Below are 24,100 nucleotides of genomic sequence, written 5' to 3' on the forward strand. Positions count from 1 at the left end.
TTTCCCACTCCTTTCGTTTTAGTTTTTAGTGCAGTGAGTTACATTTTTACTTGGAATTTAAATAACTGCCGCCTTAGTTTTAATTAGCACTTCTCTCTGTTGGGTGTGTACTATGTGTGCTCTGTGTTTGCCTTTGGTATAATGTAAAGCAGATGGCAAGACATCACAGCAGATAGTCAAGTCCAAGAAAGTCTATTTGATGGTGGATTTTTTAAATATCAGCTTTCACTCTGACAATTAAAATGCTAATTTAGAAGGCTTTACTGGAATTTAACAGTTGTATTTTTCTCAAGTAAAAGCTGGGAAGCTCATTTGCTATAATTCTGTGATATGAATCAGCGATTTAGAAGCTTTAGGAATGGAAGGGAATCGTTTTCCAGTGTTTACAGTGTCTGTTTTTCTTGTTGTCTATAATATATGTTAAAATATGCTTTTAAATGACTGAATTTTCTGTATGGTGAATTGGGAGGGGGAAATGTACTAAAATGCATTGTATAGTTATGATTTCAACAAAAATGTAAATGATGTGTATTTTCCGTTGTTAGTCTGCAGTGATCCAAATTTAAAACACATGGTGGGCTCTTTCTCAGGTGCTAGGCTGGGTGGATTGTCATCTTACTGCTTTCTTTTATGTTTTCATTTTATAATTCTATTGCCTGAATTAAAGAAATAAACAATAACATGGCAGCTTTTATTGCTTGTTTACTCCATGCATGCAAGGCATTGTTGCATACCTCGGCATATTTAATCATTATGCAGTTCTAAGTTATTGTCTTTGTTTGCACATAAGGAAATTAAGGCTTAATAAGATTAAATAAGTTATCCATGACCACAGAGCCAGCAGCATTAGAGGTAAAGCCATAGTTAACCTTGCACAGCTTCTACCCTATATCCACCTTTCTGCTTTGCCTGTTATTAAAAACAATACATTTTCCCAGATGCATCCATCTTAACTTTTACTGAAGGAAGGTTTAGCTGGTATTGCTACCATGTCTGTGGGTCTGTATCAGTGCCCTGATTCTAGCTGAGTAAGTTTGTCAAGATATGCTCAGCCTGCAGTAGAGAACTTTGCAGCTGTTGTACTAGAATGAACTCAATGGAAAAACAAGAGTTGTAGTTTGCTGGTAACTCAGATAGTCTTTGTTACATATTGGGAAATGTAGCTAGAATTTGGGTAAGAGAGGGAGGAACTGACTTTTGAAAGGTATGATGCATCTGATCAGCAGCCCCCGAAAGCAAGTGTCACAATCTTTCAGAAGCCTTGACACATGTGGGGGCAGCATGTTTACAGTTAGAAATCACGCCAAAATCAGAAACCCCCTGTTGATTATCAGCCCATTATTGCAGAAAACATTCTGTAGAAGAATTGTGATCTCTCTGGTATAGTGTTCAGGACAAGTTTTGAATTAGTGATAGGATGTTTGATTTAGTGATTTTTTTTTATACACATATAAATGTTTAAATGTTTCTTTTCTTCATAGGGGCCTAAGACGTACAACTCTTGGGCAAAGTACGGCGGTGGCAGACCATTGAATTCCCTGGAGCTTCCTGAGACAAGAGAGTGGAGGGCGGCCACACACTTGGAGCCTGCAGCATGCCAGCACTGTCCACAGGATCTGCTGGCGACATGGGTATGAGAACCCAAGGGGACAGTTTTCCCTACATTCTTACCTTGGTGTTTTTCCCCATGGCAGTAGCCTTGTGGGTACAAATAAACCACATTTGTTTCTCTGTGACCAACACGAGAGGCATAAAACCAGTCACAATAAATAAGCTCCAGACTAGACAGAAGTACTGTGGGATATTTAGATTGCTTCCTTCTCCAGGTGGTGGTGATGATGCGTGCTCATACCCTTGTCTTGCTCTTTGGAACAACCCTGTGCATTTATAAAATGAAGTAGTTGAGAATGCCCAGTATTCTGGCAAATACCGTAATACCAATCCACACTGCCATCACTTATATTTAACAGCAGACGTGAAATTTTTGCCACACTTGCTTGGACCTCTTGCCTTGTATTTTATTTATCTGCTTTTATTCTCTTAATGTACCAGCAGGGATAAAATACATCTGGAAGTCCCTACATATAATTAAGAAGTTATATTAAAATTAAACAGTGGGCTGTTGCTGTGACCCAGTAGATAAAGGTAATTGCTGCCAAGCCAGATGACCTGAGTTCAGTCCTTGCAAACCACATGGTAGAAGATTTTCTTCTAAAGGTTGTTCTTTGACCTTCACATTCTTGCCTGACCCTGACTACAATGAATAAGTAACTGTTACAAACAACAGCAGCTCAAGAAATCCCATCAATTGTAAGATTCAGAGGTCTCTAGAATAAATAAATATTTCTTAGAAACAAAACACACATCACGCATATAAAATCTTTGTGACCCAACTTAACAGTTGTCATCTTCCTTGCTGTCAGCCTGTTTACAGATGGATTCCTGGATGCTCTTTAGAATAAGGGGGAGGGATTAGGGCTGAAATCCAGTAGGGTGTGTGTTTAATAATGTGTGTGAGTACTGGATTTAATCTTCAGCACAAAAGAGAAAGAAAAGAATGAGTGTGGTTGGGAAATAGGCTGTGCGTTTTCTTTGTGTCTGCATTGATTTGTTCGAGGACAGGGTTTTACTCTGTATCCTAGGATAACCTTTAAGCCCACAGTCTTCCTGCCTCAGCCTCACAAGGGCCAGGAGTATTGTGAGTGACATCATGCCTAGACCATGCCTTGAAGTTTTAAGACTCCTTAGAAGTGGCAACATAAAGTGGCTGAAAGCAAGGCCCTATGTGTCACATAGGACACATCTCAGGGACCACATAACTCTGGCCAGCTGAGGTAACCGTTTCCACCCCAGCCATTCCAATCATGGGCACTGCATTTACCCTTTCCAGTTGCTGTTCTGGCAGATGTCATTGTTTCCAGTTTAAGCATACTCAGTGCTTATGCTCTGCAAGTGTAGTCTGGCTGATCTCTGGCCATCTGTAGTGATTACTGTGGATTACTTTCGTTGTGAGGAAATTTTATTTTTTGTTAAATGCTGTTAAGCTTTAGTTTTTTTTTTTTTTTTTCCTTTCTTAGGATGTTTCCTTTCGTTTTTAGTTTTTATGTAGTTCCATGTTTTATTGTACTGTGTAAAATGAATAATTGACCTTTTTTGTAGTGATGAGGTAATTATTTTCTAGCCACAAGCATACTGTGGTTGTGTAGTGTATTTTATACTTTGTTATTCACCAAAATTGGGTTAGCTTACTTGATAACAAAGTGTTGCTAATGGTGTATAACTCAAAGGCTGTTGAGAACAAGCATTTATAACTGAGAGCTATTGGTCATAGAAAGTAGCATGGATGGAATGGAATTTACAAAGAGCTTTTTCACATAGCCATGTGGTATAGAGCAGAAGCACCTGCCTTCTGGTGTTTTTGAACCTGTGTCCCAGAAGGTTTGAGTCTGGCATGGAAGACATGCCTGTTCCCAGGTCAGTCCACTCACAGCAGCCACAGTGGGGTGTGTGCATCAGATGCTTAAGAGTCCCTGCTTAGACCTCCTGTACAGGTGCAGTTGAAGATATGTTTACTGATGCTTTGTTGCTTAGCAACATTGTTGATATTACCTTGCTGTTGAGTCTCCAAGAGAATAAAGTTACAGTTTTACTGATGGTGGTGGGCCCACATCCCAGATGCAAGGTGACTGACTTTAGGTGCTTGTTGTAGTCATTTGGGAAAATGTTGTGTGTATCTGTGGTATCCAAATGCGTACTTTGGTGTGTCCCCTTCTGCACATGTGGAGGCCAGAGGAAGATGTGGGTAGTCTGCTCTATCACTCTGTGTCCTATTCCTTTGAAGTTGGGTCTTTCATCAAACATGGGGCTAGGCTGTTGGGCATCTAGCAAGCAAGCCTTATCCATCCTCCTGTCTCCCTGCCGCACACATGCTCTCACACGCATGCACGCACATATGTACATACACATGTGCATACCCACACACAGTTTTGGGTCACATAGTCATGTATGCACCATGACTAGCTTTTTTATGCAGGCGTTAGGGATTCAAACTCAGGTCTTTGTGCTTACTTAGGAAGCACATTACACTCTGATCCATTTCCTCAGCTTCAGAAAGGATTTTTAGTGAGAAGCTCTGAGTACTCATCCGCCTCCCTCTTTCTGTTTATTCCACTAAGGAAAAAAAAAAAAAAAGTGAATTTTGTAAGTCAGCATGAAGACATTCCCATCTCCTTAGTCTCTCTTTCTTAGCTTGTTAAGTATTCTACAAGAGTTGTGTGTGCATTCAACATTTCACATAGCTCAATTGTCGAGATCATGGTTTAGCATGTGTGAGGATCAGGGTTTGGTCAATGGCACATCCGTTTGACTCTTCTTAAAACAAACAACAGATCACACATTTTATTATGAGCTGCAGATTGTGTTACTCTGTTTCTTCTTGCAGTGCTCGGGTCTCAGCTTAGGGCCTTGCACATGATAGGCAGGTGTGCTGCCTCTGAGCTACATCCCAATCCTGTTCTGTAACTGTGTATAGCAAATACAGTCTTGGAGAGCTATTTCCAGGGAGTGTATGAATGTATAAAGTGTGTCATGCATGTTTATTCACACATCTGCCCTACACACCTGCAACATCTCTTCATGTTTCGTGTGACTTCACAATGTTGTGGTCCACAATGCTATAAAGGGAATTCTGATCTTTTGTAAGTATTTGAGCAGGAGAGATGAGCACACTTAATGATGCTGTTAAGTTGACCTCCAGACTTGTTAAGCCATTTAGCTATGTATGGAGTGCATTAGAGCTCCGGTCTCCACATTCTTGCCAGTGTTTGGTACTGTCAGTCTTTGTAGATGCTGGCATTGGATAGGGAAAACATAGGCTGTGAAGTGATCAAGGTGGATTGTTCTTCTGTGGAGAACATTTCTGTTGTTTACTGCACTTTCCTGGCTGAGATGTGTCTATTCAAACCCGTTTTCCACTATTGTGTTGTTACCATATTCTTTACATTTTATACCTTAAATCTTTTGGGCGTTTCTTCTCCTAGTTGGCCACTTGGCCTTTTTTTTTTTTTTTTTTTTTTTTTTTAACCTCCCCCCTTAAACAGTCACATTTCTTTTACAGAGTTGAAAAATCATGTGAGCACATCTTGGTTATTGCTTTTCCGCCTTCAGCATAAGTACGTCTCTGCTTGTCCAAGAGCATATATATTCTCCCAGATTTCTTTGAATAAATGTAAAGATTCGTTTTTACACATGGAATTTTGATCTGACTGCCGTTTGAACGCAGAGTGAGGCAGAGATCTAACCTTCCTTTCTTGCAGATTGTCAACCATCTTAGGATTAATGACCCCTTATTCCATTCTTTCCACATTATTATAGTTTTTCCTCTACTATATATGAGTGCCATGTACATTCTTGATTCTCTTTCTGGGTTATAATGACTGGTTGATTGCATCTTAAAATTTTTAACAATCCAATTTTTACAGTAAGTTTAGAATCACAAAGATAACGTATAAAGTTGCAGTGTACCTCACACCCACCTTCTTCCCTTGTTAACCTCATGCACTGATGGCAGGTCGGCGGTGAACTGATGCAGATACGCTATCCCTGAATCCATCCCGTTTCCTTAGTTTGTCCTCCATGTTCCCCCTCTCCCTTTGGTTCCAGACTATCAATTAGAGCAGCATGCTGCATGCAGGTTTGTGACTCGTTCAGCTGCTCCTGGGTTTGATGATTTCTCAGGCTCGTCTTGACTGACATACTTAGTGATTTGGAGGGGTAGTAGTCAGGTATATTGTAAGGTTCTCTGTGTTTGAATTTGTCCTGTGATTTTCTCACAAAGGGAATGGAGTTACATGCTTTGTGGAGTTAGCAATAGAGGTAAATGCGATCATAGGAACGGTGCTACTGTCCCCTGGACTGAGACTGCTGATGCTCACGTTCATCTGGCTCTCAGTTTCTCCACTCTTCAAGTTCTCACCTTTTCCACTTTCCATAGGATAACTGTGGGCCTCTCATGAGAAGATCACACTGACCCAGAGGCACATTCTGTTTCCCCGTTTAGGGTGGAATATCTGTGTAAGCTTCTTGGATTCTTGTCTTTCTCTCCCATTTATTCACGCATTCATTGTTGGCACTGACTAGTGTCTATTTGGCTTATGTTTGGGGTTAGAATCCAGAACTGTTTTGTGTTGTTACCATAGTTTGTCTAGCTTTGCCTGTTGGAAGTTCTTCAGTCAGTTCCTTTGAAAGACTCCATCGATGCGGGCTTGCCGATTTTCTAGCTCTTTCTTACTCTGGCAGCCAAAGGGCACCAGTTCATCTTGAGTGCTTCCTGCCCTATTCCTCTAGTAGCCATTTCTCCAAGGAGCCTAGTTTCTTTACAGGGGAGAATAGAATTAGAAATGGAGATGTGAGCAGGTATTTTGCTTACTGTCTCTGAAGTGTGACTGTCTTAGTTAGGGTTTCTATTGCTGTGGAAGAGACAGCATGACCATGCAACTTTTATAAAGAAAAAACAATTGAGGTGGCTTACATTTTTTGAGGTTTAGTTCATTTATCATCATGGTGCAACATGGTGGCTTGCAGGCAGAGATGATGCTGGAGACAGAGCCGAGAGTCCTACATTTTGACTTGCAGGCAACAGAAGTGATCTGAAACAGAGTGTGGCTTGAGCATTTGAGAGACCTCAAAGCCCGTCTCTGTAGTGACACACTCCCTCAAACAAGGCCACACCTACTTCAACAAGGCCTCACCTAATAGTGCTATTTACTTTTGGGGTTATTTTCTTTCTAACCACCACAGTGACTTTAGACCCTCTCAGTTGACAAAGCAGAGACATGGATAAGTATTTACTTAGCCATGTCTAATGCCCACAAAGCCATACAAATATTTCTGTGTAGGTCAATTGTGGATGTAAAAAGCTAATATAAATACTTGCTTATTTATGCTTCTACTTCTAAATTAGTAAGCAGATAGTTTTAGGTTTTTCCCTTTGTACATCTGTCAGTCACTTCTATAGGAGTGAGATCCCACCATTCATTTACTTACTCATTCAAGTACAGTTAATGTGACTAGAAGTGATGGAATTGTTAAGCCATGGGCTATGCCTATCTTCGGCTAGAGTTCATCTTACTATTTTACTCCTGTAATAGAGTGTACTTGAAAAAAATCTTATAGAATCATGCCTTTGCTGAATGTTAGTTTTAATCCTGTAATTTCATTAAATATTATTTGTATAAATAAAATATAAAATATGCTTATACAGAAATTAATATAAAGCCTTTATAAGTAGATTTTTAAAAGTGCTAATAACAGCAGCATCCATGTGACTGCCACCTACAGTAGGAAATTGGAGAGCCCCACCTCCTGCCAGACAGGGGATCTGGTGAAAATCGCTGCTGCACACCAGACTGGTGTTCATGGCTTGCTCAGTAGTCCTTTGCAATGCGGTAGAATTTTGTTAACTCTTGAACTCTCCAAATGGAACAGAACCATATTTATTTCTATAGGCCAAAAGTTAGTCTTCTGTTGAGAAAAAGATCATATAATTTATAAATATCAAAAAGTAGATATAAGTAATAAGCACTTTAAAATCCAGGAGTAAAAAGGTATTTATAACTGAGGGGGGCATAATCCTATTAACTACCAGTCACACTTTTATAATGTTGTCTATAATGTTTTTTGGTTATTATTTGTGTATGTATGATTTTGTGTGTGTGTGTGTGTGTGTGTGTGTGTGTGTGTGTGTGTGTGTGTGATGAGATGATGACAACCTTAGGTCAGTCCCTCCCATCTCTTGTAAGGACACTCTGGAATCGCAGAGCCTGTGTTCCTATATCTGGCTCTTTTTACACAGTTATGGGGATTAGAACTCAGGGCATCAGGCTTACGTGGTGAGTGCTTTTGCTCTGAGCTATCTCCCAAGCCCTACTTGTCTACATTCTGATAGCCTCTTTACACACTTCCTTTTCTTAAGATTTACTTTTGGTTATATGTGTACATGATTGGGTGTGTGTGTATGGGTGCATGTATACATGACTGTATGTGTATGTGCTTGTGCATGCATGTGCACATGTGTCCCAGGAGGTTAGAAAAAAAAAAAAAGCACCAAATATCCTGGAAGTGGGGTAAAAGATGGTGGCAAGCAGCCTGATATAGCTGCTGGGAGCTGAGCATGGGTCCTCTGGAAGAGCAGTAAGTGCTTTTACCGGTTGAGCCATCTCTCCAGCCTTTCTTTATTCCTTATGAAAAGAGAAAAACAAAGCAATGTTACTGATAAACATATTTACAAAAACTATTGCTAGTTTCAGTGCAAAGGACATTCATCTTCCCACAGAAAGTCTAGCAAGGTTTACTTTCCATGGTTCTCAGTAACGAAAAAATGACCCGTGTAAGATTATAGCATCTTCCTCACAAAAGATGACACCCAATGTGACAGATCAAAATGAGAGCAAACTGTTTAGCATGCACTTTTACAGCTCTAGGGAGTATTACCAAGTAGCTGGTGCCCCGGGTTGTTGGCTCAGGCTCTGTCTTGGAAGCAGTAGAACAGGGCTGTGTACTGGTACACTCTCTGGACTTGCATCCTTGGAGGAGGAGGCGGCTAACTTACCCAACACTTGGTTGCTGTAGTCATCCTCAACACTCTTTCCCTAACAGTAAGTTAAACATAGACTGCACTGAGGAACTATTCCACGGAGCCCACTGCATAATTACATTCCCACTAAACACAAATTAAATTTATCTTCAATGGCAACTCATCCTTAATTAGATTCTTTCAAATGCCACCGCCCATTATGTATTCTGTGGTTTGCCTTTTCGCAACTCCATGCCCTTCCCTACTCCATGCCCCAAAGTTCCTTATTTCCATGGCTTTCCTTCAGGATTACAATCTCTGTATTTTATTCATCAAATGTTTCCTTAACAACATGATGGTCAAGTTAGGCCTTTTCTCATGTATCTATTGGATTTAATACTTTAGAGTGGCATTTTGTGTAAGTTATGAGGTATGTTTCTAAATTATTTTCCCCGCAGTTACCCTGTTGTTCCATTTTGACTTTGGAATAGTGGTCCTTGCCCTTTGCTGGCAATGCCAGTGTCAGAGACCTTCATTACAGCGTGAAATGATGGTGGTAAGAATCCACTGGCTTGGGTTCTAGATCTTAAGGGGATCATTTCAATGTTGCCTCTTGTTAGATCTGTTTATTTTCCTGTGCGGTACCTCTTCCCCACTTTTTTCAGGAGACCCTTTATTGAAATATTTTTTCGTTGTCCTTCATATCTATCTAATCATTGCCTTCTCCCCTTTTATCAAGAAGGTAGTTCCATTAACATTGCTGTCCACAGAGCCCAGGCTCTTGAATGGTTCTACAAGTGCTCTGGATAACAATCCCCAATTGAAAGTCTAAACAAAGGTTGGTGCCCTGCCCCTCTCTCTGAGTCCTCATGGTCTTTAATGAGCATAGCAGAGGCTGAAGGCACCTATCAGCCTGGGTCTTCCTGTTCAGAGTGGACAATCGTACTAAATTTTCGGACCTTCCAGCCCCTAGTTTCTTGGCAGTGTCATCAGCCTTTAAAAAAGATTCAAGCCAGGTGGTGGTGGTGTACATCATTAATCCCAGCACTCGGGAGGTAGAGGCAGGCAGACCTCTGTGAGTTCGAGGCCAGCTTGGTCTACAGAGTGAGTTCCAGTGCAGGCTGCAAAGCTACAAGGAGAAACCCTGTCTTGAAAATCAAACAAAAGATTCATTTGAACATTTTTATTTTAAAGATCCAACTAGTTTGTTCTGTGCTGTCTATATGTGTACAAATATTGGACAGACTCAGGGAGTCGATCTTGGGGGTCAAGGCAGATGGATACCAACCTCAGGAATCTAATTTTGATCTCTGCATGTAGAGGTTAGAAGACAACCTCTGCTGTCAGTCCTTACCTTCCCCGCTGGTGAGGGGTCAGAGGTGGCTGATATGTGACAAGAGCTGTTTGCTTTTGAGCTATAGATCAAAAGGCTTGTACATTCTTTATCATGGAAAAAGGGTTTCCTTTTAGTCCTAGTTTGCAAATGACACCTTTTCCCCTGGGAATTAAATAATTATTAGCCTTTGATTTTTATCAGGGGTTTGTTTATATATTTTAATGATTAGTTTATAGGAAATTAATTAGTTTTTAAAGGTTAAACCAGATTGTTTCTTAGGGAGAAACTCAAGTTTGTCATAATTTATTACTCTCTTTAATGTAGTGAATTTGGTTTGCTTATATTTTGTTTTAAGGTATGTATTCTGGGGTCGGTTTAGTTTGAAATTTCCTTTTTATATTCTTTGTTGCTGTAGAGTTTATTATTTACTTTTTTTTTTTTTTTTTTGAGACAGGGTCTTACTTTGTAGTTCTGGCTGCCTCAAAATTTTTATGTAGTCCAGACTGGCCTTGAACTCAGAGATGATGCCTGCTTCTGGGATCAAAAGAGTAGAAACAGATATCAGATCAAAACCATCAACACAGAAAACATAGGCATCAAGTAGAATCTCTACTTGCAATTTTAACCACAAAGGTTTGAATTTTTTGATTAAAAAAAGGGCACTGTGTGTATGTGTGTGTGTGTGTGTGTATCAAACTGACCCAAGAAGAAATAGAAAGCTATAATAAGTCTTAAAAGCTTTAAGCTAAATAATACAGAAAGTCTCATTAAAAGATTTCCAAGTCTAGTAACCTATCAGGAAAGTTCTATTCTAGGAATGGTAACTTCAGTCTATCACAAGCCCTTCCAAAGAAAAAGAGGATTTTTAAAAGAGAGAACTGGTCAGGCAGAGTAGTGTCATTTTCTAGCACTGCTGAAGCAAAAATCTTAAGCTCAGTCCTATAAATAGAGATCCTGGGATTTTTTGTTGCATGTTTTGTTTTAAAAAGAAGCATTCACCAGGAGTACTCTTACACACACACACACACACACACACACACACACACACACACACACACACACACACCCCTCCCTCTTTGTTGCAGTCAGTGCAATCTGGCACCATTTTACCCCAAACCCTGCTGCCTTGCCATCTAAATTCATTTAATATTTGAAACCATTTATTGTCATTTTACCTCTGTTCGTACCCTTCTTGTCTGCCTTGTGTTTTATTCTGTTCTGAATCATTCCTGATATCCTTTACTGCCATTATTGCTTTCCCTCAGCAGTGTATGCCCTTTTTGGGGAGTACTGGCTAGCTAATGTTTAGGTTATATATCATACATGAGTAGGAAATCTTATTAAATTTATTTCCATCACCAAAATCATAATGTTTTTATCCTTAAAGTGGTAGATTCAATTTATTGGAGACACTGGACACATTGTGAGCTTCCCTGCTAAAATCAGCCATTTGAAATCATGAAAAATAGATGTTATTTGTTTTGCCAGTATCATGAAAATACTGTGTCTTATGGTTTGAATACATAAGGCCTCATAGACTCATGTGTTTGAATGCTTACCCTCTAGAGAGTGGCACTATTAGGAGGTGTTGTCCTGTTGGAGTAGGTGTAGCCTTGTTGGAAGAAGTGTGTCACTGTAGAGGCAGGCTTTAAGGTCTCATATATGGCTCAAGCTACACCCAGTGTTAGGCAGTTTACTTCCTGTTGCCTGCAGAACAAGATGTAAAACTCTGAGCTACTTCTCTAACATTATGTCTGCCTGCATGCTGCCCTGCATCCCACCATGATGATAAAGGACTAAACCTCTGAACCATAAGCCAGCCTCAATTAAATGTTTTCCTTTATAAGAATTACCATGGTCACAGTGTCTCCTCATGGTAGTAGAAACCCTAACTAAGAGACTATGTTACTGTTCATTTAAAACAAACCAGTCCTCAAGGACTGTGATAGAGCTGAGGCAGGAAAAGCATGATTTTGAGGCCAACCTAGGCTACATAGCAAGATCCTGTCTCAAAAAAAAAAAAAAACAAACAAACAAACAAAAACAAACACACACAGCAAGGCTTACATAGTGAGACCTTGGCAAACATAGAACCTTGGCAAAAATAAAACATTAAAAAAAAAAAGGAAAGGAATAAAAATAAACTAACCCCAAAGCCACATGTGATAACTTTCCCCCCTTGTTGGTGGATTTCTTTGTGGAAAATTAAGTCTCAAGTTGGGTGTACTTTTCTTCTAGTAGCTTTCAGGGGGATGTGCACTGCATTTGACTGCATCATGTTTCCAAATTTCAGTTCGTTTCCATAGCAGAGTAAGGTTTTCAGGCGTGTAGCTGCTTGCTGGCTGTTCTCTGTGGTGGTGGTGGTGGGGAAGGCATCTGGGAGAACTCTGTGATTGCTTTACTCTTTTAATTACTATTTTGATGCTTCCTTGAACTCATTCCAAGTCTTTGCTCAGTTTTAGTCAGTAGGCTGTGTGGCTTTGTATAGCTGTAATTGTGTAAAGTATTCATTTCCCAAACATACATGATAGTAAGCATTGTGAATATTATCTGAAGAGTGTTGACAAGCACTTCCATAGTGTTTGGCTCTGTAGGAAGGCAGCTAATCACTCATCTGCCTTTGATCAGAGGATCACCTTCCTCTTGTTGGGAAGGATTTCCTCTTTAATGAAGCACACAGGTTTGTTAGGCTGTTTGTGTGGAGCCTGAGGGAAGGTACAGCCATCTTATCAGCCAGAAGAGCCCAAGCCAGTCTGCTCATCAGTGGGTTGGCAACTGGTGCAGCCGTGGCTCCCATACTTTGTATACCCTTATGTAACAATGATAGGACCAGCATTCTACAATATTGATGCTACTGTTACAACTTTCATTTATTGTTAATCCTAGTGTTTATCAATATAATGATTTCTATACCAATATACAATGGTGTGCAATTTCAACATTATACAAAATACTGGGATTCACTGGTGTTTTTCCTTACATGCATGTATCATACATGGATCCACTCTGCTTTGTCTTGTTTAGACTTGACTGCAGGTGACCAGAATCTACACTTTTCTTTGTTAGTGTTAAATTCCCAGTTGAAAGCAGCTTGTGAACCCTGTGAGAGACCACTGGGGCCTCTCCCTACACAACAGATCACACCCTAAGAAGCAAGAATTGATCTACTTTCTTTCTTATGTGATTTCTCACAGGCATGAATTGGAAAGTAGCCATTCTTTCCTCCTCAGTATGTTCTTAGGAGAAAGTGCTGTAATAGCATTGAAGAGAAAGATCAGGGAGTTGGTTTAGTAGGTAGATTGCTTGCCAGGTGAGGCTGAGGACTTGGATTTGAACCCCCCAAAACCATATAAAGCTTGCTGCAGTAGTGTGCATCTGTAATCAGAGTGCTTCTATGGCTAGATGGGAGTGTGAGGTAGGCAGGTCCCAGAAGCTGGAGGGTGAAGTAACGTAGCTTACACAGTTTAAGCAACAAGAGACTTTGTCTCAAACAAGATGGAAGGAAGGCCAGGGTAGACACCCAGATATGTCTTCTGGTCTCTCCACATGCACTGTGGTACACAACCACGTCTACCCACACACACAAATGTGCACACATATACCATAGATCATACATATACCATAGATCAGATGAAGAGCACCAAGTGAATTACGTTAACCATTGAGAAGTCTTCGAAGTAAATAAAAGGGGCATCTTGGTAGACAATTGTTACAATCAGATTTTAGGCACATAGTTTGCACACATAATGCTTACCTGATGAGCAACCACAGGTTTTATTTTGCCATAGCCTTAATTAAAAAATGCTAGCACAATTCAGAATGTGTGGAGTTGGCACGTTTGCTTTGTTTCTTCTTGACAAGCTAGGCATTTAAAGGAGCTGAAAGACTACGCTCGTCAATGCCTGGAGAGAATTTTATTCAGCCCCCCGCCTTTAAGACAGGTCTCTGGCCTCAAACTGCCTGCATAACACAAATGTCTCTTACACTAGATTTTCATGACACATTTTGGATGTAGTGAGATGACTGGTTTTAATACAGAGGCATCTAGCATAGTGGACTGCTTTCTTTCAAACTGGAAGTCCAAACTTGAGTGCCTGTGCAGAGAGCATCCTCACTGCCTAACTGAGCTGAAACAACTCCTTATTCTTTATTCAGCTCTTTGCAGCCTTAGCTTTCCCAGCCACTCTTTTGATTGTTTGAAAAGAAAGAATTCACATTCCTACGTGGCTGTGAGTTCTCTTGAAAGCCAACTTTCATCTGGTTAGAGGATAGTTGAGTGTGGGCTGAAAGGTTGAGAAGCATCTACTTGTCTGTTTTTAGGTATAAATCACCATTTTGCTGTTTTAAAACACAAATAACATTTTTATACTTTAGCATATTTATTTTTAAAATCCATATATGAAAGTACCTTAGTTTTTCCTAGACAACAATATCTTTCCCCTGATGAGAGTGGGTCTTGATGTCTTTTGGGTGACAGGAAGTGTCTTAGATTTACTTTGTGCATAACTAGGTAACAGGTGCTTTTTGGGAACTTAGTGAAGGACATTTCAGGACAATACCTACAGAGAGGAACATTAAAGATGGTCCCATCCCCTGGGCTCTACCAGAAGATTTTCTTGCAGTTGATCCATATTAATAAGCCTTTGGGACACAGATGCACAATATAGCTCTATTTCCTACTTTATCTGACTTAATTATATGTTATGTTAAGTTTTAATTAGCAGTAAGCTCCAAAATAGATTGAGAAAGTCCTTTCATGCCATAAATAGCAAATACTATGTTTTAGCTTGTGTATTAGTTACTTTCTATTGCTATGATAAAACACCATGACCAAGGCAACTTATAGAAGACAAGAGTTTGTTTGAGCTTGTGGCTAGAGAGGGATAAGGGTTCATCATGGCAGGGAATCGTAGTAACAGGCAGCAGGCATGGCTACAGGAACAAGAAGCCGAGAGCTCACATTTCAACCGCTAGCATGAAGCCAAGAGAGCAGCTGGAAATGGGGAGGGGGGAGTCTTTGGATGCAGAAAGCCTACCTCCAACAAAATCAGCCCCTGAAACATCCCCAAGCAGTGCTACCAACTACTGGTGACCAGTTTCAAGTACATGTGTCTATGAGGGACATTTCTCATTCACCACTACAACTTGTATACCCAACTTACTCCATCCTTGCTGGCTCAGTAACTGGGTTGTTGTGTAAATGATTGAAGGGTGACTATTGACCATATCTGTAAGTTTTAGAATAGTGTATAAGTTTCAGAAGCCATTTTTACTTTTCTATGCTTGTATCTTTTGTGTGAACACTGCTTTGTGCAAAGCCACAGGTTACTGACTTGGAGTTAATTACACATAGGAACCCCTTAAAGCCTAGAGATAGCTTCTAAACATGGAAAGTTCTGTGTGAGTGGATGCACTTGCTTTCTGTTAACTCACCCTGATTTTATAGACTCCGAGGTAAATGAATGAATTGCCTATTATTGTTATTAACCAAGCTGCAATATTGGGGTTCTACATATTTAAAAGTCTCAGTGTGCCAGATGTGTTAATGTTGTTTGAAGTTGAGGCATAGTGTCATGAGGAGAATGTTTCTGTTGAATTCAAGTATTTTAGTCATATAGGAACTTTTGGAAATACACCATGCTTTAATAAATGAGAAAAAATGAGGAATAGTGCTGATTATTTTACCTTTAAGAAAGTGGAAAATTTACTTGGTGTCCCATTTTATTAATACCATAAAATTTAACAGTGTTGTTCTGGGCGTTGATCTGCGTTCTTTAGTGGTTATTAGCCCCAGGTTATAGTGAAATGGTTCGGTTCACTGCCTGTCCCTATTGGGCAGCATGCAAATATCAAAAACTAAGAAAAAAAGCAAATCCATAATTGTTCCTGTTTGCCAAGCCTTTTGTAAAATCCTTTCTAAACGTTTTGGTTGTCCAGGGCGGCTGAATAGAGAGGACTCCCTTTTTCTCATTTAGCATAGGCTTATAGCTTCCCCAGACTTGAGCTGGTAATGAAGCTATGAGGGTTATGACAAGAATGATGGCATTAAATTTCTCTAGACTACCAGTAAATGTTTCCACTCTGGTGTCAGGAATGCAGAGCATCTGGAATCTGCAAGTGGAATGAACTGTTCACTGCAGGGACACTTTCATCAAACTCTCGAGCCATTTACTCTCCAGGGAAGCACTACTGTCTTGTACAGAATGTTGCATTTTTACAGAAGCAGCTTCCTGGAGCTAGAATACCCCTCCACTCATGCTTCTTCTTTTTCTAACAGTTTTCTTTTTAGGTCTGTCAGTGTTTTGAGAATCAGTGCTGCATTTTAACAGTAAACTGATTTCTTTTGGCTTGGTTAGCAGTAAGTTACATTTGACCAAATGTAAGTGAAAGGCAGTAGAAAATGAATTATTCTGGATAATTTATAGTTTATACGATGAGGCTGTGGTCCATGCTTTGTTGTCTTTTCCTTCAGGTTTTCAGAGCATCTGTGATATATACAATGACACCGTTTATATTGCCTGTGGCCTAGATTTATCTTCTTATGAGTAAATATATAGAGGACTAGGGAGATGGCTCAATCAGTAATGTGCCCGCCACGCAAGAATGAGAGTCTGAGTTTGGATCCTCATCTGAACTAATAGCAGGGTAGTACAAATCTGAAATCCTAGTACTGGGCGGATGGAGACAACCAGACCTCTGGAACTTCTAGCCAGCCATTCTAGCCAACCCATAAGCTACAAGTTCAGTGAGAGACTCTGTCTCAACAAATTAGGTGGAGAGTGGTAGAGGAAGATACCTGACTGAAGTCCACTGCTGGCTGCCACTGGCATGTGTGCGCACATATATGTACAAACATACACATGCATCACACACACAAAGCAATAGAGGGTGAGTGAGAAGGAATGTTAGGCATTCCGTTTCTGTGTCTGCGTGCTTAGGATGTGTGTTCAACTTTAGGTGTTATTTCTCAGGAGCCGACTACTTTTTTCCTTTTTAAAGACAGGCTCTCTCACCAGTTTGGTGCTGGCTGGCCAGTGAGCTCCAAGGGGTCCACCTATATTAGCATTTGCAGCCTTGAGATTTCAAGTGTATGGCATCACTGTTTACATTTTGTTCAAGGTGTACAGTTTACCAATGGGGTAGACCATGTTAGTGTCACAACTGTCCTTTATTCTGATGACTCATTACTGCAGAATCATTTTGCTTTATGTTATGTATCCCGAACTACACCCTGCTCCCTGCTTCCAGCCACATCCCCAGCATCCCTATCTTATTCGAACCCAGGCACTTTTCTCTTGGATTCTTGTGGTCCCCTCTCTACACACAAACTTGAGGCTAGCTGCATTGCTGCTCTCAACGTCTGCTCCTCACTCCGCTCAGGCTGCCTGTGTACATTGCATGTTGGTCATTTTACCCAGGCATCTATGCTACTGCATAAGCAGAAATGAATTCCCTCCATGCAAGATGTGCTCATGAAACCCCAGCTCGTGTGTTTTGCTGTATAATTTCTTTGGGTTTTCCAGACCACTAGCACTTGGGAAGTCAGAGTCTTTCCTTTCTGCTCTGCTTGTGGGTTGCTTTGATGTGGAACAGATGGCTTGTCCTGACTTTATAGTCGTCTTGATGAAAAGATGGCTCCTGGTCACTAGACAAGCATGGCAACTGGGCAGTTTTCTCTTGAATTCTTGCCTGCTCTTGTCTTCCCATTCTCTACTGTCACTCCTACCTTAATGGTGGAGAAGATGGAGAAGATAATTTTAATAATAAAGGTAAGTTCATGCAGTCTCTGCAGTTGTTCCTACCAAGTGACAATGCCTCTTTGTGATTCTTTTGCTGTAAATTGTTTTCCCCCTAATGTGCATGGTGAGTGTGAGTCTGAGTGAGTGTGTTTATGTGTGCCAGAAGAATCCTCAGAAGTCATCCTCAGGCAGGCCGTCTACTTCTTTTGATACAGGCTCTCTCATTGGCCTGAAGTTCACTGGTTAGTCTAGATTGGCTGGTCAGCTAGTAAACCCAGAGATCCACCTGTCTTCAGCTCCCTAGCCAGAACTGGGCTTACAAAGGCAGGTTCCCACACCCAGCATTTCTAAGTAGGTGCTGGGATCAAACTCATAAGCACTTCATTGACTGAGCCATTCCTCAAGCATCTTGTATAAGTTGATGGATGCCGTTGGAATATATTGTATCCTTGTATGAAAGGTAGTCTTGTTGTGGTTCAAATGCCAAGATCATTCCCTAAAATCAATGTAGCCTTTGAATTGGGGATGAAGAAAGACAACACGTTACATAGTAAAATAAGAAAGTGTAAGTGGGAATTTTCTACAATTTTCTTTTAAGATCTTTTAGAGAAATTGCTGAGGAAACTAACACTATCCCCCCCCCCCCAGGTGAGAGCTATTGAAATAATTCTCCTTGAGATGAGTCGTATTGCTGTTTTCAACGTTTCTGAAGATAGCCGGGATTTTCTAAGTATCAGTTTGCCCTGGAGAATGGGGATGCCGCTGTTGATGCTTATGAAACAATGGCCCTGTGCCCACTGTGCTGCTCTTGCCATTTCCATGGAAGGCGGTTGTGTAGATGCAGGAGGACGGAATCATTTGAATAGATTGTCTGTTGGATGTGCTGTGAGCTGAACAGAAGCTGTTTAGCCAGGTGCTTTGCTGACCCCCTAGACATTTGTCAATCCACTCTGGCTGAGAGATGAAGGATCATGCCATCTTTATCTTTAAATTAAGCAGTTTTAAGGCATCTTTGTGACTTTCCTCTTCTTTCCTTGTATGCTTCACTGTGTAAATAGAAGCTGGCTTGACTCATTCTTTTCCAGATGCCCAGTGGCCACTGTGCCATTTTTTAAAGATTTATTTATATCACCTCTCTCTCTCTCTCTCTCTCTCTCTCTCTCTCTCTCTCTCTCTCTCTCTCTCTGTGTGTGTGTGTGGGGGGGTTGTCTATAGGAGTATGGGTGCCCACGGGGTTCAGAGAAGGATGTTGCGTCCCTTGGAGGTGCTCAGAGATCCCATTGAGATGGCCCATTGAGTTGCAGAGTCAGTATTTTATATTGGGTGTCAGAGTTTAGGTGTGCCACTCCACGAACAGCCTCTGAAGTGGGTTCCCTTCTTTGAGACTTCCCTTCTCCCCACTTCACCCTGTATTTAATGCCTGTACTTCCCAGTGGTCTCACAGAGTCACTGTGTCCTTAGGGAAGCTGTTCCTGAAGTAATTCACATTACACTGGGGAGACAGCTTTGTTCTTTTCCCTGTCCATCAGTGTGCCCCAGTCCCTCCATGTTGCTTGACACACAGTGGGCATCATCATTCAGAGCGAGAGCAGGAGAATCTAGAATAGCCGTTCTCAACCTGAGGGTCACGACCCCTTTGGCAAACCTCTATCTCCAAAAACATTTACATTATAATTCATAACAGTAGCAAGCTTACAATTATGAAGTAGGAATGAAATAATTTTATGATTGGGGTTACCACAAGATGAGGAACTATATTGAAATGTGAAGAGAATGGGAAGCTAGCCAGGTGCCTAGATACACCCCTAACATCTCTGGTGTGTCACGCTGCACGTGGTAGTGGTTGTGAAACACTGGTGTAAACTTGTCATCCAGGAGTGCAGCTTAGGTGTAGGTAGGCATGTCACAAGGCTTGCTTTGTCTTTTGGGTAATCTTGAGCCCGAAGGAGGGACTCTGACAGCTACTGAGGAGCTGGTGTTAGGTAGTTACAACTTCAGGGTAGAGCATGCTGGCCTCCTGAAGAGGCTCTGAGCTTTGCTCTGAAGAAAAACTAGGATAGATTATTGCTCAGAATTTCAGTTTTAATATTATAACATCTGTCTAGTAGACAGTCAGAATGAAAGTAGTTGCCTCAGCCCCCAGCTCCTCTTCCTTGGGTCCATATAGATCCTTCAGGTGGCCCTCTGTCTACTTAGGATTGCAGTGACTTGGGAGTGGAGGTGACTTTCTCCATCAAAGGGACCACAAACTTGATATGACCATCTTGCTAATAATATATCAATTTATACTTTTTAGGTCTGCTCCTTTCTTCTGGACCACTCTGTTCAACCTTTGGAAACCATAGCCATTCTCTGCTGGCCTTACTTTTCAGCAGATGACCATGCTGGCGAGTTGCCATCACAAACACAAAGGAATGGCCATGGCATCCCCTCCAAATAAGCTGTCTTATGTTCTGTCACCCTCTGGAGAGCACAGATAGCTGCAGGCAGTCCTACCTAGTTTTCCTTTCTCCTGTGTATGGGTGCCATGCTCCTCACTCTGTGTAACATGTAACATGTAACATGATGGAAATTTTTTCCTGCTGTGATATCTCCTTGCTGACTTGAGCATTCACAGGTGACTGGATGTTGGACCCAGGTCCTCACACATTCTACACAAGTGCCCGACCACCCCACTACATCCTACCCTTCTTTCCTTTTTATTTTGAGACCAGCCTCTGGCCCTGAATTCACTCTATTGTGCATATGCTGATCTTGAACTTGTGATCAGCTTCCTTCAGTCCTCTTGAGTAGCTGAGATTTATAAGTCTGTGCTAGTAGCCTGGGTCTTACTTATCTTTTAAAAATTACCTGTATTCACTTAGAAGTAACAGTCTTCTTTATGCTAAAACTTCTAAGGCCTGTTTTTGTGTACTATCCCTGACATGTTGCTTTCTGATTTTAGCCTCCTTCCTCTAGTCTATTCCATCAGAGTTAAATCCAGAGGCCAGTTTTCAGGTTAAATCAGGACTAATGAAGGCCAGTGCCAACACATTTAAATCCTATCACATAAGTTAGCAAAGACTGTGGCCCATGAGCAACAGCTTAGCTTGTTGGCTCACAGAAGGAGCTGTTTGATGCTGTATCGAGAGTGTTCTCGTTAGTGTATTGGAATTTGCCATATACAGTATTCTGGAAAGGAGGGAATAGGTTGCAAGACTTCATCACCAAACAGCAGGAGCCAGTGCCCTGTTTGAAATCTTGGTGTCAATCTGCAGTCAATCCTGTTACACTGAACAGCTTCCATAGCTCATGACATTCTCTGTGGTGTTTTCCATGTTTAGGAATTATTATTAATTACTTTTGCAATACTGAGGGTCAAACACAGAGCTTCATGAATGCCAGGCAGGTGCTAAGAATTCAAGGATCAATATAAGATCTGTGTGTCCATCTGTATGTGTGTATATACATAAAATCTGTATGTGTGTATGTATACAGCATAAGAGGAAATCACAGGCATCAATTCCTCTACTGTAGAAGCTGTGAAGTTCCATGAGCCACCACTGTCTGCATCCAGGAGACCCAGGAGACTCTGTACTGTGATTAATCAAGGCTTTAGAAGGAGGGACCAGTAGTGTAGGTCATGGTCCAACTGTTGAGACCTGAGAACTAGTACAGTGGTGAGGATTGGGGTACTGGGGTTGTAAGTACAGGGGTTTGAAGTTCAGAGAGCCAGGAGCTGTCATGTTTGCGGTTGAGAACATGAAAGGGAGTTGGCTCTCCCTCTGTGCATGGTATGTGAACACGTGGTTGGGGGTAGGAGGTTCATCATAACTCAGACTCTGATTAGAATTTGTATTTCTCCCAAGAGCACCCCCATGGGCACACCCAACTACTACCGTTCCATGAGTGATTGGGGACCACCTTAGTCCAGTCGAGGTGACATGTAAAATTCAGTCATTGCAAAAGTGTTCATTGTTTGTTTTATTTGGAATGTAGGCTTAATTAATTTTCCCCAACTGAGATGGTGAGGTCAGGGTTTGCGTGCTGTTAAAAAAAAAAAAAAAAAAAAAAAAAAAAAAAAGGCATTCAGGGCCCTTGAGATGGCTCACTTGACATAGTGACTGATGGACTGAATTCAGTCCCAGGACCCACATGGTGGAAGGCAAGAACCAACTCCTTTAAGTTGTCCTCTGTTCTCCACAAATACACAGTGGTACTAGTAACCTCTCTCTCTCTCTCTCTCTCTCTCTCTCTCTCTCTCTCTCTCTCTCTGCTTGGTCTTGATATATCTCTCTCCCCCTCCCTCCCTCTCCTCTCTTCTCTCCCTACACTCTCTTGAGCATGATAAGCAAGTGTAATACAAATAGGCAAACATTGCCAATTCCAGCCTTCAATTTAATAAGATTTCTCTTTCAGATAAAGTCTCAATTGAATAAAGCCTCCATTCTTACTCATCGATAACTTTAATCGTATCCCAGTGTGAAGCAGCAGAAATCCACGGTCCCACCCCCAAGGCAGGAAGGCAGATACTCAGACTTAGATCAGTCTGTAGATGAGTCCAGTTAACATTTTACTACCCCTGAGCTTCAGCTGCAGATTTCATTTGTCTGTTCTGTGAGAATCCGTCGGCCCGTGATGTATTTTTCCTTTGCCACTGTCAATGATATGTTTTGACAGTAGAGGGCGCTGGCAGGACACTGCAGCAGGAGGAGGCTGCCCTTGATCTGTGGTTTTCATTTGAGTTTTGCTTCTGTCATGGGCTTCTTAACAGCCCGTGTGGGAATCTCCAGTGGCGCTTTACCCACTTTGAGCTTTAGCTACACACCCACAGAGAGCTTACTAGTGAGCCTGATAGACATGCCTGGGTTGCCTTCTTGGGCTCTGTGTACCTGTGTACCGGTGGGGTGTTCATTGTCTGCTGCCCAAGCATGACCTTAGGTGGCTCTAGGATATTTCTTGTTTCTTAGAGGAGAATCATATACTGGCAGATGTTAAAGATGCTAAAAATATAGTTAAGTGGTCCCATTGTAGAGATAATGAAACATGCACCCAACTGAGAAGGAAAAATCCAACCAGAATATAGTTTGAAGTGGCAGTACTACACACTTAAGGAGAATAAGCTGGATCTCAAAAAGTTTGCCTAGAGGTAAAAATGGTATGTTCTAAATCTAAAAGTGGTACACAAAGAGGAAGTCATTGTGAAGCCTTTAAATATAATGTTTCCAGGAAATATATGAAGGTGCTAAGAGTGGAATATCTATACTAATATTTCTTACTTTGTTAGGAATTTAAAGTTTGTTTCTAAATTACAAGTTAGATGTCATAGAAAGGCATGAACATTTTATCTGGATAGCAAAAAAAATGAATCTGATGTTTAACTTATTGTCAAAATTACAAACTTATAGTTGCACTTTAATTGTACATTTGTTTACTTAGAAGGCATATTTTGCATTGGAAAAAGAGAAGATTCTTATATCTATGACTGTTTCATGTTTGATGTACCCATCTGTCTGTCCTCAGTCTGTCTCACCATCAAAGATCATAAGAACATTAGAGGCAGAGAGAGGTGTGTTCTCAATTTGGGGAGCTAGTGTAGTGATCTGAACATAAGACCTCAGTAAACGTCGATTCTTAGGAATTTTCTTTAAAAAGACTTAGCTCATTTTGTGCTGCCAAACAGAGTATAGTAGTTTCCAAGGCTTTACTTTCTGTAGTTTCCATTATCTGCCATCAACTGTGGTCTGAGAATATTAAATGGAAAATTCCAGAAACAAACAACCCATAAGCTTTAAATTGTGCACCTTCTTGAGTGGGGTGATGAAATTTTGCAGCATCCCACCTGGAGTGTGAATTAGCCCTTTGTCCAGTGTATCCACACTGTGTATGCCACCTGCCCTTTAATAATTTATTTGGCCTTACTTACAGAATCCACGGCCACAGCATCATGGTGCTTGTCTCCATCATGTAAACTTTATATAGTAATCACCCCAAGGCACAAAAGTATACATAGGAAACAGTGCAGTAGTATGCACACTTTTATATATGCTATCTGTGATTTCACACATGCTCTGGGGATCTTGGATAAGGGCAACCAAGTGTTGGGCTTACTAATTCATAAGGAGAAGAAGAAATTTGTGATCTCATGGTTCTAAAGAACCTGTTGAGCACTGATGAGGCACTGTGGGGCAGCATGGGGCATGTGCTGGTGGGAGGGAGGAGAAGGAGGGAGAGAGAGGGGAGCAAAGGAGAGGCTGAACTCGCTTTTCATAATGAATTCGCATCTACCACGTAATTAACTGACTTAGATGATGATAATGTTAATTCCTCCAGGCAGTGTCTTCATGGCCCAGTCACGTCTGATTTTTACCTCCCAACATACGACACTGGTGAATTACCAACATGAGCTTTGGGGAGGAAGAGGGGACTCAAGCCATTAACACCAAACTCAGGGATTTCTTCTTCTTCCTTGGC

The 24,100-nt window shown here is 41.1% G+C and overlaps 1 protein-coding gene across 2 annotated transcripts in view; it reads left to right on the forward strand.

Moving 5' to 3' along the window:
• Nucleotides 1-1,490: 1,490 nt before the first annotated feature.
• Nucleotides 1,491-24,100, forward strand: part of Mpp7 (MAGUK p55 scaffold protein 7) — a 140,443-nt gene continuing 117,833 nt past the window's right edge. For both annotated transcript variants that reach the window (XM_051205611.1, XM_051205612.1), the window contains exon 1: nucleotides 1,491-1,631. In XM_051205611.1, the coding sequence (XP_051061568.1) occupies nucleotides 1,595-1,631 (37 nt within the window). In that variant the 5' untranslated portion in view covers nucleotides 1,491-1,594. The remainder of the gene's footprint in view (nucleotides 1,632-24,100) is intronic.

This window comes from Phodopus roborovskii, unplaced genomic scaffold, assembly GCF_943737965.1.
Source record: "Phodopus roborovskii unplaced genomic scaffold, PHOROB, whole genome shotgun sequence".
Lineage (NCBI taxonomy): Eukaryota > Metazoa > Chordata > Mammalia > Rodentia > Cricetidae > Phodopus > Phodopus roborovskii.